Source organism: Diadema antillarum, unplaced genomic scaffold, assembly GCF_040938485.1.
Source record: "Diadema antillarum isolate AM-2024a unplaced genomic scaffold, OU_Dant_1.0 seq00000790_RagTag, whole genome shotgun sequence".
Lineage (NCBI taxonomy): Eukaryota > Metazoa > Echinodermata > Echinoidea > Diadematoida > Diadematidae > Diadema > Diadema antillarum.
In genome coordinates this window covers 229,805-246,538 of record NW_027271677.1, presented here as the reverse complement: position 1 = coordinate 246,538, position 16,734 = coordinate 229,805, and the positions used below count along the sequence as shown (strand labels likewise).

Below are 16,734 nucleotides of genomic sequence, written 5' to 3'. Positions count from 1 at the left end.
CATATAAACTTTTAATTTCTCTTAGAATTGCATGCTCTTTTATATTTCACACAGGAAGTTTCTAATCATCTTGTAAAAACTTAATACCTGAATTCCTATCTCAACCAAAACTATACAATCCCTTTAATAACAGAAGATTGAATAATACAAAAACACATAAGATTGAATAATACAAAAACAGAATGGGAAATGACAAGATCAATGGGTACCTCTTCGATAGGTTGCTTCTTTGAGCGAGCCATGACTAAGGGTTTCATGCCTTCTCTCCTCCCGCTCTTTGAAAAGTGCGTCTGAGGGGGGTGCCAAGGGTTAGAGAAGTTAATCAGCAAGGGTCTTTAAAGATAGTCAAAAATAGTGTTGGTGTCATGCAATTATATTTCTCTCTACTTCTCTTATTCCCTCTCTTTCTATCTCTCTTTATCTCTCCCTATCTCTCCCTCTCTCTCTCTTTCATCCAATATCTTTGTGTGACATGTAGGCCCTACATGTTAGTATTATTAATCATGTGTCATTTGAACAAAAGAGTGTCTCTGAAATATGAGACATTTTTGGAATTACTGCACAATACTGTGAATATCATAGCTAATCTGCTATGTCTGTGTCTGTGTCTAAGTTTGGCTGCATGAATTATCAGATTCATCTTTCGCACTGTTTATATTTCAAAGCGAGAATGCCACTGCAGCAAATTGCGAAGTCATAAAACAAAACAAAAATGACAGTAAATAGCACATAATGAAGTAAGATATAATATGTCAAAAAAATATGCATGAAATCAAACTGAAAACATTACCTTAACCATAAAGCAGTGGAACAATAGGCGTGTCTTCATCAGGCCGAAGTTTCAAAATAGCGCGCTATCTTGCGGTTATCAAACTAGTCTGATGTCAAAATAGCGCGCTATCTGTGTAGTGAAGACGCAAATAGCGTGCTATTTGATCAGGAAAATTTCCCCCAAAATCTTGGTCTAGTTCGTCAACTAGAGCGCTAATTCGTGAAATAGCGCACTATTTTGGGTGCGTCTCCATCAGTCCGAAATTTTCTCGATCCCTCACCGCTTCTGGTTAGCCAGCTGGTAATGGAAAGCACACGCATGTACAAGTGTGTATAGTACATTACACGCACGGTGTATTCAAGGATTGTGTACTATAAGTCTGTTGTTGTCATCTTTAAAACCAGGCAGGTGATTTCTCTCACCTCCCTATCAAAACTCAGTGCCGTGCATGCTAGCCGTTGTTGTTGTTGTTTTTTTTTGTAAACTTCTTCTTCTGGTCCACTCTACCTTAGCTGAAGATTCTTGCAGATTGTGTGCATTTTGGATTTGTTTAAACATTGCAATTCGTTAATTTCATATATAAGATGCCTCACTGGACAGAAGAAAGAGTAGCGTTATTAATATCCCTTTGGAGAGAATTTGCTGTACTGCTCACCTCCCTGGTTGTAGAATCGTACATACGGTGATATAGGAGATTTTGAGTGGGGAAATCCACTTTCGAACCGCGAACCAGGCAGAGTAATATTGCAAAGTGCGCATGCGTCAATTTTCGGACTAATTTCCCGAAGCAGGCTGTTCGAGCTGATGAAGACGCACATTCGCTGTATCGGGCTATTTTCTAAGACCGCAAAATGTCCCGCTAGTTTGAACTTCGGGCTGATGAAGACACGCCTAATGCCTGAAGATAACATAATTTTGCATGCATGATTATGACACTTAAACATTATTCACGTACAAATACAAATGAACATTTAGCCGATGCCAAATCGAACAAAGACAGTCTATGTGAAGAGCATAATAAAGATAAAAACAGATGGGAACCAGAAGGAAATGAGAACTGTCTATTACTTTTCTGAAATAAAGTCATCAATGAAAATTTGCCTTGCTTCAATACTTTCCTCCGAAGAGGGTCCCCCCCCCCCCAAAAAAAAAGGACTGCAACTCAGAAATTCAAAAACACACACAGATTACAGATTCATATAAAAACATGAAAAGATGACCCTCCCATCAAAAGATTGTATTTCCATTCCTTTCAGATATATCTCACGGGGGATATCTTCAAAATGAAAAGGGCCTATTCATCCCATGGACAAGACTATTAAAGATAAAATGTCATTTTGCTCGTAGACCTTGATGGACATCAATGACCGACCCGAATCAGGTACAAGTATTACCTTTAAGCCACAAGTGTCCCGAATGATGGAAGAGATGGCAAGAGTTACTACCACAAAATGATTAATGGGTGAACAAACAAACTTACAGTTCCAAATGGGTCCTGGCCTTCTGGGAGTTTTCTCTCTTTGTCATCATCCTCGTCATCATCCTCCACAGCACTGTCATCATCGGTTCGTTTGCTCCTCCTTCCTCCTCCATCCGGGCTGTCCCTCCCTTCCCTGCTTCCATCTGTCTCATCTTCTGCAGTGTTGCGAAGAATGTCATAACAACGCAATCTTGTTGATTAAGCCAACAATGTTACAGAAGACAAGATTTAGAGAAACCATAACAACAAAAACAACTACTGTGACAGATGAAATTTTTGCTCATTTCGAGCGACATGAAACTAGTGGGAAAAATGTTTTCTACAGACATGAATAGATATCAGGGCCCCATTTCATTAAAAGTTGCTATGATAGGAACTCTTGCTGGAATGGCAGTTGCCATCACGGTAATGACAAGAATCCAGCTTTCTGATCTGCTGTTGCTATGGGAAGTTGCTATTCTAGCAAAGAGTTTGCTATGCTAACATCTTTTATGACATGGGACCCAGACGTTTTCAGACAGTCTGCTTGTAGAATCAGGGAAACACAGCACCTCCGCTGATGCCCTACACTCACCGTTCAGCTTCAGCTTCATCTTGGGAATGCCGTTCTTGCCGAGCGGCCTTAGACTGAGGGGCACATCCTTGGAAGGCAGCGACGACAGGGTAGACTTGGGCGTGGAGGACCCCAAGGGAGGCAGGGTTCTGCTGAGTGGCGGCAGTGGTGATCCCTGGAAGATACAAGTTTGGACAATGCACCAATGGTCAATGCTTAATCTATCAGGTCCTGGGATCATTCTGCTGCAGAGCTATTCATCTTATTCTCAGTAAATTGGCAACTCTGTACGTCACATTTACGGAAAAAAGAGTAAATGGAGATGGCTAACCTCAACTGACCTGCACAAAAATGTGCCAATTTGACAGAGATACAAGGGAGGTTCCAATTTTGTTGCCAATTTAAAGAAAATTTATCACATTAGCAACTTTCAATACACTCTCTTCAAGATTCTACAACCAATAGAGGATTAAACTGAAAGAGAAGTTTAGTTCTCCCTCGTGTAATACCTAGCACTGGATGATAAAAGTAATGATAATCACAGCATAAAACACTTGATAAGAAAGCCTCAACCCATGTTTGAGTTGAAATGTTGTTCAAGGAAAATGCAAACAAACATCAAAATGAAGAAGGAGGATTATATTTGTGAGGGGAGATGACTGCGCAATCATACATCTATTCTAGCTGTTGCTCTCTCTCTCTCTTAAGATTTCACGTTCTATCTGTATTGCAATACACGACAGAAAAGCTGATGGTACTGTGCCAGCCATTCGCCTTTAACAACAGAATGGTTGCCGTTCTGTACTGAATTCAAGAATTGGTGATATCAAGTCCCTTGACTTCCAAGGTGCTGTATAAAACAAGTAGTGTTTGGTCTTTACTAGTGCAAAGGAGCAAGCTTTTGCACTCTGTGAAAGATGAGGTGCTCCATTCTACTCAGCTTTATCTTTCACCTAGTGCGAAATCTTGTATCATCCCACTCGTGACCATTTTTAGGGCTCTATACTAACTTTTTTTGTTTTCCTGGTTGCCTATTCGGGCTACTAAAATCTGTCCATCCAAAATTTTGGTGGCCCGAAAAAGAAATGGAGTAGCATGAAATAAAGGTAATATAAAAATTCATTGTGAATTTCAATAGCCCAATCAGGCCACCAAAAGAAAGCCGTTTTGGAAATTTGGTGGCCCCAAATCAATTTTCAGTGGCCCCAGGCCACTGGGCCACCCATAATGTTGAACCCTGACTATTTGTGACCCGCTACAACAAAAGGATCCTAAAGTCGCTGATGGCTGAGCCGAGAAAATCGAGTTTAAAGTCAGATCATCAAAATCGGTCAAAACAAGTGGTTTTCAGTTTTTTGCTTAATTTTGAAGTCTAATGTACTGTCTATCATCTGCCAAAATTTTGAAGCTAAATGGTCACAGGAAGGGCAAGAAAATAGCATTTTTCTGGGCCATGATTTTCCAACTTTCAACAGAACAGAAACGTGTCCGAAGATTAGGAGTTTGCGCTGCAGCTAGACTCCGCCCCTAGCAATGAGGGAGTGATCTTATTGGTCAGTGCGTGTCATCCTGGTTACTGATTGGTCGTGCATAGACTGTTGGCGCTAAGCTTGAATGAACATCGTGGAGGTTGCTAAGAGCATACCTACTATTGCCAAGCAGTGAAAACTGTCTTGCCCCTCTTTGATCATGATAGCGTCGGAAGGAAAACTTTGAAAGCGGTCTTCTCGAAACGCTGATTTCCTAAACCACTCGATATGCGCTATTAATCATCAATATCTCTGCAACAGAGTACTTTCATGAGTCGTGTTATATACAAAATTAAAGTGGAAGAGCAAGGGAATACTATCATGTCATTTTCAGAAAATTGTCCTCCCCAACTTTCGGATCCTTTTGTTGTAGCGGGTCACATTTGTACTACACTGATAGGGGAGAATGACCCTCACCTCCCTCTGGCGCCGTCTGACCCGGGCAGTGCCTCCAAGCGACCCGTTCAGATCGATGGAGTTGGCCAGCTTTGCTAGGTTGGCTCCCATCACCGCGCTGGAGATGGAGTCGCCTGCTTTGCTGGGCTCAGCCTCCGTCGGCTCCTGATCAGACTCGGGGTCCTCCGGAGGGTTTCTCCTCCTCGCCCGGACCAGGGTGTGGCATCCTCCGCATGACACCTGGAGAAAGAAGGTAGGGAATGATAGCAGTAGTAGAATCATTGTAGTAGTAGTAGCAGAAGTCATAATAGAAGTCGTAGTAGTTGTACTATTTAAAAAGTAGTAGCAGTACGTTTTAGCAGTAGCAGTAGCAGTAGCAGTAGCAGTAGCAGTAGTAGGAGTAGCAGTAGTAGTCATAGTAGTACTTAGTAGTAGCAGCAGTTGTAGTAGTAGGAGGAGGAGGAGGAGTAGCAGTAGCAATAGTAGACTAATAGTACTGGTAGTAGAACAATAGTAATAGTAATGGTAGTGGTAGTAGTACAAGTACAGTAGCATAGTAGTAGTGGTAGTATTAGAGGTAGAGTGCTACTCCTAGTAGTAGACTAGTAGTAGTAGTAGCAGTGATTGTGGTAGTAGAAGTAGTATTGAAAATAGTAGTGGTAGGTAGTTGCTGTTGTTTAGTTGGTATTGTTCCTTTAACATGGCACTGTTCAACCACATTTATGATGGGAGGGGGGAGGGAACTCGACGTCTTACCATCCAATCAATGGAATCAAATTTGCAACATATACATGTAGTCCACTCACTCCACTGCCTAGAGAGAAGTCCAGCCACATTACAACAAGTTGAATATGTTCTATAGTGACTGCACATACTGCAACTCTTTACACAGCAACCCATAAAATATGGAAACCTGTTCATTTCTCACCTGTTCTACTACGAAACCCTTGAAGCGATGAACCTTGGTCGGGACGAAGATGTTAGAGAAGCTCTCCTCACCCTGAGCCAGCTTGCCATGGCGACCGTCTCCAAAAGTATATAGGCAGCCCTTGGCTGGAGAGGCACACAAATAAATGCAACAACAAAAAAAAAGAGATGATAATAAGTGGGAGCATGACCACACAATTTCTGCAAGAGATCAAAAACCTATAAAGACCTGGTAGCATGGGGGTTCATGGAGTGGGAAAGTAAGCCCACTTCGGATATTTTTTAGAATCACGGTCGTGGATTGTGTACAGCTTTATCACTGATCTCTATAGACCGATTCTGTGACGCGCTATATGTATTTTTGGCATGGACAGCGCCATTACTGCGGTGTCTTAGCCGACCCCCCCTCCCCTCTCCCCCACCCCCTTCCGCGCGCGGAATGAAAAACTGATACATGGTCGTTTTAGCCAATAGGCGTCTCGTACTGAGTGCACGAACGCTTGCTCAGTGTGCAAACCTTTGTTACAAGTGCGTGATAAACATGTTGCCCGGGGGTGGGGGAGAGAAGGGGGGTCGGCTAAGACACCTCAAAATGAGCTCATTGCTGCGCCCAGTGCCACAAATTGTCTGCTGCCCTCAACGAACCTGAATCGGTCTATATAAGTATGCGCACAGCCATCGAATCTCGACTGGAGTTGGCAGTTACCGATGAGCATGCTCTTCAATGCACATATTCACTGACACATGACTGATGAGTGCTACTTGTGGTTTAGAGTGCCCCCATTGGACAGTGATATCAATAAGACCACCCATGTTTTCCCAAGATACTGGGACTTTAAGTAGCAGCCTTAAAGTGCTATGCCACATCATGCTTCAATTGGCCTTTAAACAGAGAAATAATTATCAGTCATTATTAGTGTGTCAGTATGCACACACAGATGAATTAAAAATAACTATAAAATGGATCTGACTGCAAGCATACAAGACGAATATCTCACGTGGAAGCAAACTTCTGAGAGTGTTAAACATTGTTATGTTGCTCTGAGACTACTGCTCAGATTGCATTTACAAGCAACTATAAAGTTTCTGTGCAGGGCAACTGTAGACTGCAACTGAAAGCTTTTCTAAAATTGCACTTGCTTTTAATTACTCAAATACAACCATTGTCAATTGTGCCCTTTTAACAGGAACAAGTCTATGATTTTTTTCATCATACTCTAAAATTTCAATGAGACAAACATATCATTGCATTCTTCTGCAAATTAATTGTATGTATTCCTTCTCACTTGGTAGCATTTTTTACTTTCATATTAAGCAGATTCCCTTGTTTCTGAGTAATCTGTAATTTCAGTTCAAATACACAATGGGGTCTAAAAAACAATGTACTTTACATGACACTTCTACCAAAATGATACCCAAATCCAGTTTACTCTGAAAATCAATGTCATCAAAAGCATGATCAGACACAGCAATGGAAGCCATAAAAACACATGATTTAGTTTCAGAACTACATGTATCTGTGTCTATAAAGAATATGTACAGCAAAGAGTCGGTCCATCTACTACTTTCAGAGGAAACAACAGAATATGGTACAATACCACACCTGTGATAACAGCAGTATGACTCTCGCCACATGCCACCCAGCGACACTTGGTCCACTCTAGCCTGGTCACCAGCATAGGAAGACTGGTCTGCAGTGCGTCCGGACCGAGGCCCAGCTGACCACTAGCACCATCCCCAAACGTGTAGAGATGACCGCTCTCTATGGAAAGACAATATGCCAAAAGGTGAGATGTTAGTCTACAACTCTTATCTCCTTGCTTCATATGGAACTTCTGCCTTGCTTCCCACCGTGTTTTGTGTATGGCAAGTACGATAGAGTAGCTCTCGACTACTTAACAGAGAGAATCTAAAGATTTTAGGTAACAAATCTTCTTCAAAACATTACCAATAGAGCAGCATCGTATAAACAATCTATTTCCTCTCTAGTATTCTCTGCTATTCTGTCTCTCTTTGCATTAATATCCACATTTCCTTGATTGTTAGGACCGACCTGCTCTCAATGAAGGGCATCACAACCACATACCTTTGTCTGAAATTCTTTACCTTTAAATCAACAGAATATATTGCAATCAAGAGTATCTCTACAGATAAACATTAAGCCAAAATGAACTTCATGAGACTGAAAGCATAATTAATATCCTACGTGTGAAAGGTCTTGCTGTCTCATTGAGCCAAGAATACAATGATGTCCATGACATTCATGGCTATAAACTGTTTTACTGAAGGCTGAAGAGCTATCAATCTTTTCAAATAATTTGTGCATTTGCCCAGATACTCAACAGTCAGCATGAGATGCCATTCAATTTGTGCAAGCGATCTCTATGACAAGGACCCATAGATCAGTCTACAGAAAGAACATGGTTGTCTTTGGAAGTGAATTCATCACAACCAGCAACTGAGAACTCATATCTTTTGGGCTGACATTCACAAACAAGATTCTTGTCATGAGTGCACCATGAAGGGAAATGAACAAAGGTGGTTATAAAAGATACAAAAACCTGGAATGCAGACTATAAAACTCTCTCCACATGCGTCTTAAAAATAAAAATAACAGCAACAACAACAACATACCTGTAATGGCGGCTGTGTGGGCGTTGCCACAGGACACATACTCTACTGGTTCCTTGAAGTAGGTCACATGTTCTGGTTCCCTGACACCGTCCAGGCTGTCATTGCCGAGCCCCAGCTTCCCGCCCTCTCCCTCGCCAAACGTGAACAGCCTCTTGTCCTCTGAAGCAGGAACGTACCGAACACCCAATGAGTATGGACATAGCAGCATATACAATTATTTCACCAGTACAGTATCGTTTCATATTGTGTTGACCCTTGTAAATTTGTGTCATGCATCATTATTGTGATACTCAGTCTTCTCAAAGCGAGCGCCAATTCCTGAATCCTTTCTGTTACATTTATGCAGATAGTCACTTCTAAATACACATGCATGCATACACACACACACACACACACACACACACACACACACACAAAACGAGAGGGGCCGTCAAAGGCGGCAGACCCACGCCTTAGTGGCGCTACAGAGTAGTTGCAATACTATACTATGGGGTCAAAACTACAAGGTCACATAGAATTTTCAGGGGTCAATTGATCATCACCAAAATCTAATCGATTCTTCCCTGTCACTATCCGAACATTCACTTCCACCAAAACACTCCACAATGAAAAAGAGTGCGAGCGGTGATCTTGACATATATGGTGCTGTGTCCAAATTTTGCCCAAGACTTCAAATTTCGCCCAGTGAGATAGTGCACTAAGAAATGGAAGCATACGCACTGCAGTATGACTGGGACCGAGCAAAAATTTCCCGTGATTGAGGGATGTTCCTCCAACGAAAACAAGAATCAATATTAATATGAAAAATCACCAAATACGGGCCATTTTGTGACAACGAAAAGCAAACTTTCACAAAATTTTCACAAATTCAGAAGGACCAGTCCCTAAAATAAACGTAAATTTCTGAATTCTCACAAACATAAAGGTTTGAGAAGCGAAGTCTGTCGTCTGGGAGTTCTGTTTTCATATGGTAGCGGAAAATGTGCAAAGTAAGAAATGGGAAAATGTTCGGAGTGGTCACCCCATCATACTATACTATGGCGTCAAAACTACAAGGTCACACAGGGGTCAACCCATTATCACCAAAATCTAATCGATTCTTTCCTGTCACTATTCAAACATTCCCTAAACATTTGGTGCAAATCCGTTCGCCCATTCTCTTGTTATCTTGTACACAAACAAACAAACTAACAAACAAACATATGGAGCCCTTTACATAACCCCCTGCTGATTTTCATCGGCGTGGGTAAAAACATCATTCAACACTTTGCACAAAAGGCATTGCACAATCAAACATAAAAATGTCCAGTAAATATACTGCCAACACACAATTACAACTCTTTAAAACTGTGTGGCCACCAAAGAAGCAACATAAAACTATGCTTGAGGGCAAGTAACCACAAGACCGACAGCTTTAAGTCACCTCCAAAGGGCTAGGCAAAAGGGATAAAGTCAGTGCCTTGCCTAGGGGCACAACCACTGTAGCCAGGGGATTTGAACCAGTAACCTTGTGATTGCCAGTCCATGGTCTTATCCCCTGTGCCACAATAGCTCCTTAGTATCTGTTGTGATACTGTAAACCCCAAATATATCGCGAGATTTTTATTTTTGCAAATTCTGCGAGTCCGGTGCTATTCACATATTAAAAACACACACAGATTTTACCTCTGATCCTGACATGAATGTATAACACTTCTCTGTTCAGTGCTGTACTCCACAATAGCGAATTCAACCACACATGAAATTGTCGGGAAGTCCCGATTTGCGAAAAATTAGACTCTTTAAACATATGGTGTATACAGTATTCATATCAGCAGCAGACAGGAAAGACTTCAGTCTACCCCCCTCACCTGTTGTGAGAGCCGTATGGTAGTAACCGCAGGACACCATTCTGACGGGAACGCCGACCGACAGCTCCCTGGGGATGTTGATCTCATCGACCTCTCCGTGACCCAGCTGGCCTTCGGAGCCTCCACCCCATGTGTACAGGGTGCCAGTCTCTAGAAAATGCAACAAGGGGGCAAAACAGTGACAATAGAAATGTTGCTTGAATAAAGCATTCTTCCAACTTAAAACCTTGTGGCATTATAATGGTGTACAAGCAAGGTACTGCAAAAGTGGAAATTTTCATGGTGTTGAAATTTTTTTGCATTTTGCGCAACCAGAAACTAGAGTGAAAATAAAAGCATGCAAATACACATATTTTTGCTTGCCATCAGTTCCAGTAGTTGAGGTCTTGATTCCACGTAATTAAACACAAACAAAATTCATCTTACTAGGCCAAGCACAAAAAATATCAACTTTCACAGTAATTGAACCTGAGATGATTATAAATAGTAGCTACACTACAACAGTATTCTACACTGTACGGTTATTACATAATTTGAAATAAAAACCTGACTGGCTTCCCCTCCAACCTAACAGAGAGACAAGAGAGGTTCTCATAGCTGCAACATATTAAAAGTTGAAGAATGCTCTCAATCTTCAATGCTAAGAAGTGTGACAGTTTCACCTTTTTATACATCTTACAGCTTGCCAGCTTGCACTGCCATCCCATCTAGGTCAGCTGTCAGCCACAGATGAAATTACTGACAATGACTAGAAAACACATATTGACTATCTAAATCTAATGAGCAAAACTCAGAGTGAGTTCAGTCTCTACCTTCAGAATCAATTTACATATCTGTTTGCATCAAACTACGAATCACGCCCAAACTCACTTTTCAGCGCCGCTGAGTGGTCGGTGCCGCAAGAGAGCATAAGGTACTCCTGCTCCCCCAGGGCCTCTACGAGCTTTGGCGTCTCATACTGCTTGGAGTCCCCATGACCCAGCTGACCATCGCCCCCAGCCCCGAAGGAGTGCAGGCGGCAGTCGCGGGTCAGGGCCAGCGTGTGGGACCGGCCGCAGGCTATCTGGACCACACCCGCCTGCTTTAGGCCTGGGAAGAAGCAATATAAATATATAGTTATTTAAAAGAATTAATGAATATACATACACAATTTGTATGTATTACTGCACACTGTGGTATGGTTACATACAGCACAATGAGTAAAGTTGATGACATCATTCCCCCCGCCCCCCTTTGCCCTCTCAATTACATGTGTGCATTTTGTTGTTGAAATTTTCCATTGTCTACATCACTCTACTGTCCCAAACTCTTGTCATCATAAAATCAATACATCAAAATCTTGTTCATATCTCTCCTTGCTGGCAAGACTGAGTGATAAAGGCTCACTGTGATCTGTTCACTCCTTTATGGAAAGCAACTTCTACAAAATATGTCAGGAACATAAGATTCCCTTCATAGATGAAAGTAGATCACAACTTGTGTTTGTTTTCATGTGTTTGTTTGTTTGTTTGTTGGTCAATATAAACAGTGTGGCATCCCCATGTGTGATTATAATGTACAACACATCAGACAGGACAAATGTAGGGAGGCATTGAATTCCTTTGCTGCTAGAGTGTTAGGAGAAGTGAATTGTTTTATTTACATCTAGGAGTGTTATTTAGAAGTTCACATCTTGTTAGTATTTCAGTGCGATAACCTGTCAAAGGTTTTGGGTGTGGTAGGTGAAAGAGGTTAGGGACTAGTTGTGGTTTAGGCAGAGATAAGCATGATTATTTTGTCTAGGATTTGAGACAAGTCAATACTCGAAAATCTAGCTGGCAGGAAGCATACAATGTACCTGCCAACCCTTTGATAGAGGTTTTTTTTCTTTAGACAAAAAGATCGTTAAAACATTTGATAAATAAATAAATAAATAAATAAATAAATAAATAAATAAATAAATAGATAAACAAACAAATAAATAAATGAGTAGATAAATAAATAGATAAATAAATAGATAGATAGATAAATAAATAAATAAATAAATAAATAAATAAATAAATTTGAACACTCCCAAGAATTGTGAACAGTACAGCAGTGTATCACGTAAAACTTGACAGGTCATGCTGTGGCGCAAAAGTTGAGTTTTGGATATCATAACCAGCAGGTCTTGGGCACTATGATTATGTAAGTCTGATATTAGGGGTGCACAGGAGTAACACCACACACACACACACACACACACACACACACACAGACAAAAGACCCCATCATAAAGTCTTAGATTCACCTTTGACACTGCTGGGCTTGTTGCTTGACTTCGTATGGCCAAGTCCGAGCTGCCCCCAGTCATTAGCGCCAAACACATATAGGCGCCCATTCTCTACAAGGCAAAATATAAACAACAAAATAGAACAAAGATGTAAAAGTGAAATGAGAAATTACGTGATAATTATAGCTACAGAGACTTTCAACATATATTTAGATGAAATTATTTTCCTAAAAGCTGATTGTGGTATACTTTTGATGGCAAAGGCTTATATTTACACTATTAAAAAGTGATAGTACACTGTAGTCCTTGAAATGACAGATGGAAAGACAAAAAGAAAAGAAGATACATGAGTGGAAAGGTACCTTTTCCTTATCTCTGTAATCCGTATATTTTGTCCCATTAGTATCCTCAGGCTTAAAGGGATGGTATACGGTAGTTTTGGTTGAGATGGGAATTCAGGATTTAATGTTTTGAGGGATAATAAGAAACCACTTATATGAAATATTAAAGAGCATACAATTCTAAGAGGAATTAAAAGTTTATTTGATGAAAATCATCTTTGAAATGGCGAATGCATTCAAAAACAAATCAAAACAAAATGGTCCTCATAAAAGATGGGACCCACCTTTTATTAGGACCACTCATTTTTGCTTTATTTTTTGATATCTCAGCCATTCCAAAAATAGGTGATAAAAGATCTACAATGTAAGAGAACACTGGTAATTGCAAGTATCCTGAATACAAAACTTGACAACAGCTGAATTTTCTATGTAGGGAAAAGGCATACACTTTTTGACAAAGTCAACGCCATCTACATAATGTAGTTCACATGCACAAGTACAACGTATACTAGGTAGGAACAAACACAGGTCTTAATGTGATATAAAAACACCTACATGTATGTATATGACTAGAGACAAAACCTGAGAATCGTATCTTACAGATCCATAAAATTATGAATATGACATAAGATCACAATGCACTTTCAGATCACTGACACTCTGCAATGGATCCTCTTAAATCAAGATTTTGTTTGGTCTTTTAAAACATAAACAACTTTTCTAGAATATAGATTTCAAAAGCTATTCCAGGGTTTAAAACTATCATAACACTGTGAGCCTGATGTCAAGAGCTTTCTCACCTGTCACAAGGGCTGAGTGATCATCCCCACAGTTGACCTGCACCGCCTTGTCATTGCGAATCCAAAATTTATTGGCTGTATTGTCTGCAAATCTACTCTTCCCAAAAGTGAAGACGGCTCCACTAGCTGCACAAGAGAATAAAAATTCAGGATTTAGAATTGGCTTGAAAATGAGACAGTCTCACATGCGTTTCTTCTCCCTCAATATTACCTTATTAGACATTTATATTATTCTTACAACATAAGCTCAGGATGCTACCATGTACATATATCTTGTAGGTATTAAAATCCATACAACTTTAACTTTCGATATGCGCCTCAGACTCAGAGTCAAATTGTCAAAGCTTGGGTTCTGTTTTTCCGACATCTTTTTGTCTCTGCTCAGCCCTTACTGCTAAAACTGAAGCTGGCTAAGCTTAATAATTACTTTGTGGGCTCTACAATGACTAAATCAGTAAATGTGTGTCAATATACCATCATGATTTGCATGTCGCCCATTTCTTGAACTTCTTTCCAATGGCAATGCACTGTGTCTGTGACTGTTTACAGATCCACATTTTTGTTTATGGATTGATCCTGTTTCGTGTTTGATTTCTCTGCTGTTTGCATGCCTATCATTGTGTAGACAGAAAGATCCGTCTGTCCGGAGGACTCTTTTATATTTTGCCATTAACGCTGTCCTCCGTAGACAGACGGAAGGTTGCAGTACCCATTGCTGTGTGGATGTTCTTAACCACTGTCTCTATGGAAAATTGGGTGAGGTACCTCACCCTTCTCGATTGCATCTAATTCACGGCCCTAGGTCGGCAAATTTAAGCTTGTATGGTGAATTTATTTTTTCAAGAATACGTTACACTCACCAGATTAATGAATAATCCAACATTTTAGGAGAATTTTCAACGTAAAACACAGCCTGTCGCGTCGTCACATTCAAACTGCAGAAACATACACTATGAATCTATTAGCCAATCACATGCGAGGTAGTTTCTACGTGTTTGTTTTACTAAAACACGTACCTCGCATGTGATTGGCTTAGCAATTGTTACAGATTCAAAATGGCGATTTACTGCTCGCGAACGGCGATGTTGCGATATCGATAAAATTTCTGCATTATAACCGAGGTTATGTGAGTATTTCGATTGCACAATGTGAGAAATTTATCCCAAATATTGCTGCATAATGTGTCATGTCATGTCATACTCGTTTGAATGTACAAAAGCTGTCTGAAATTTGGTTTATCGTAACGTTTGATCTGTGCGCGACTGCTCCACACAGGAGCCGCAATCATTGACTTCGGTCTGTATACGGAGGGGATCCGTGAAGCCAGACGCAGTCTCCGCGGAACATTCCCCGACGGACAGATACAGACCGATCTTTCGGTCAAATCATTGTGTTGCACACTTTATTCATGGGATTTTGAATACAATTGTACCATGAGAAGAAGCTGGTAGCACCCTTGACCAAAATATTGGTCTGTATTGGTCGGGGATATGTTCCGTGGAGACTGCGTCTGGCTTCATCACGGATCCCCTCCGGAGGAGAGCGATAACGTCAAAAAAAACCAAAAGACTCCTCCGGACAGACAGATCTTTCTGCTGTTACTACTGCCACTGGCTGTCTAACACTAGTAGTAGTAACAGAGTATCGGCGCACTACTGTATTGGGTTAGAATAGCACCCTGAACATTAAGTAGTATCTACTACGGTGTGACTAGGTGTGACGAAATTCCTACACAACAGCCGCGGTGGTAACTAAATTTAGACTCTTGGATTAGGGCTAAAAACCTAACGTTAGGCGGTCATATTCGTGATCTTGTGATTGTGGGTGCGGCACACAGTCAGTCAACAGCGCAGCGGCGGTCTCTCGCTTGTTGCACCGGTACCCCGGCGTCCTGTAAGCACTGCAGTCCGCTCGCATCCTAGCAAAAATTAGCCATAAACTTTAATTTCACACGACAGGAGATTCATTTACTCAATGACGTACCTATCTGATAAACATGTAAATCTCGTTGCCTACTATAGAGAACTCAAAAACTTCACGAAGATAACTTATCTGTCGAAAATAAGATTGGTAACTAAGCAAAAGTACAAGATGTTTACACAACAAACTCACCGGGAATGTCATCGTCTTCGTTCGCCATGTTCTCTGCAAATTACCGTGTTGGTGCAATAGAGGGCGTCTGTCTTAAAGTGGATTTACTGTGTTCGCCGTGCTGCTGCAGAGCCCTAAATTAGATGGATTTGTACATTATCTGTATACCAGGGAGGTGATTCACCTCCCTGATTATACAGACAAATACATTGTACCGGTATGTAATTATTCTCCCCCCCCCCCCCCTTCTTATTTTTGTTCTATCATTCTTTCACTGGCAGAGACTCCAACTCTCCCGTTTTCGACGGGAGATCTCCCGCCGAAAACCCATTTTTCAAAAATATCCCGTCCTCCCGCTTGAGATTTAATTTCTCCCGCCCTGGCTCAATGTCTCCCGTTGGAAAGGATTTTTTACTTATTGTTATCGTATGTTGAAAAAATAAGCCTTAGATAGCACCAGAGAGCATCTACAACCCTAGGAACTTCGCGCTTCGCACACATAAACTTGGAGTCTCCCGTTTGCTAGGGGTTTCAGGCGGGAGAATCTCCAGATTAGAAGGTGCTTGGGGTTGGAGTCTCTGCACTGGTACAGGGCAGGACCTGCATGCAACGAAAAAAGATTTTGCTGAAATGTGTATTATAACATCTCATTTGTTGATCAGGTTTGTTTGTTGTTTTTTTTTTTGATTGCTTGTTTTTTAATCAGCAATAATCACTTTCAAACTTATCACCCAGACAACGGTTTGGTCATGGAGAAAATTGCATTCATTTTGGATTATTTTGATCGGATGATAAAGAGTATATTACTCTCAATGTCCATGCTGCTGCAGCTGCTGGTGATGATGATCAATGCTGAAGATGATGAATGCATGTTTGACCTGTATTGATTCCTCAACATAATGATGTGATACAGTGGGGGATCCAGGAGGGGGCGCGCCGGGCGCCCCGACCCCCCCCCCCCTTTTTTTTTTTTTTTGTTAAAACTGTAAAGAAATAAAAAGACAAAATTGCGGGTGAGGACTGCGTTCGCCCCCTTTAATTTTGTAAAGGCGCCCCCTTTTTGCGGAATTCCTGGGTACCGTTTCATGAAAGTTGTCTACAGCCCTGACA

The 16,734-nt window shown here is 41.0% G+C and overlaps 1 protein-coding gene across 1 annotated transcript; it reads right to left on the bottom strand.

Annotated features, from left to right (window-relative positions):
- Positions 1-209: 209 nt before the first annotated feature.
- Positions 210-15,735, bottom strand: LOC139739216 (X-linked retinitis pigmentosa GTPase regulator-like; the record flags this gene model as incomplete). The annotated part of the gene is made up of 12 exons (XM_071649829.1): positions 15,646-15,735; positions 13,534-13,659; positions 12,411-12,503; positions 11,012-11,230; positions 10,142-10,291; positions 8,292-8,450; positions 7,261-7,419; positions 5,659-5,783; positions 4,752-4,970; positions 2,827-2,980; positions 2,253-2,407; positions 210-290 (listed from the first exon to the last, which is right to left on the bottom strand). Coding segments are annotated over exons 1-12 (1,668 nt in total), but the record flags the coding sequence as incomplete, so codon positions are not given.
- Positions 15,736-16,734: the final 999 nt, after the last annotated feature.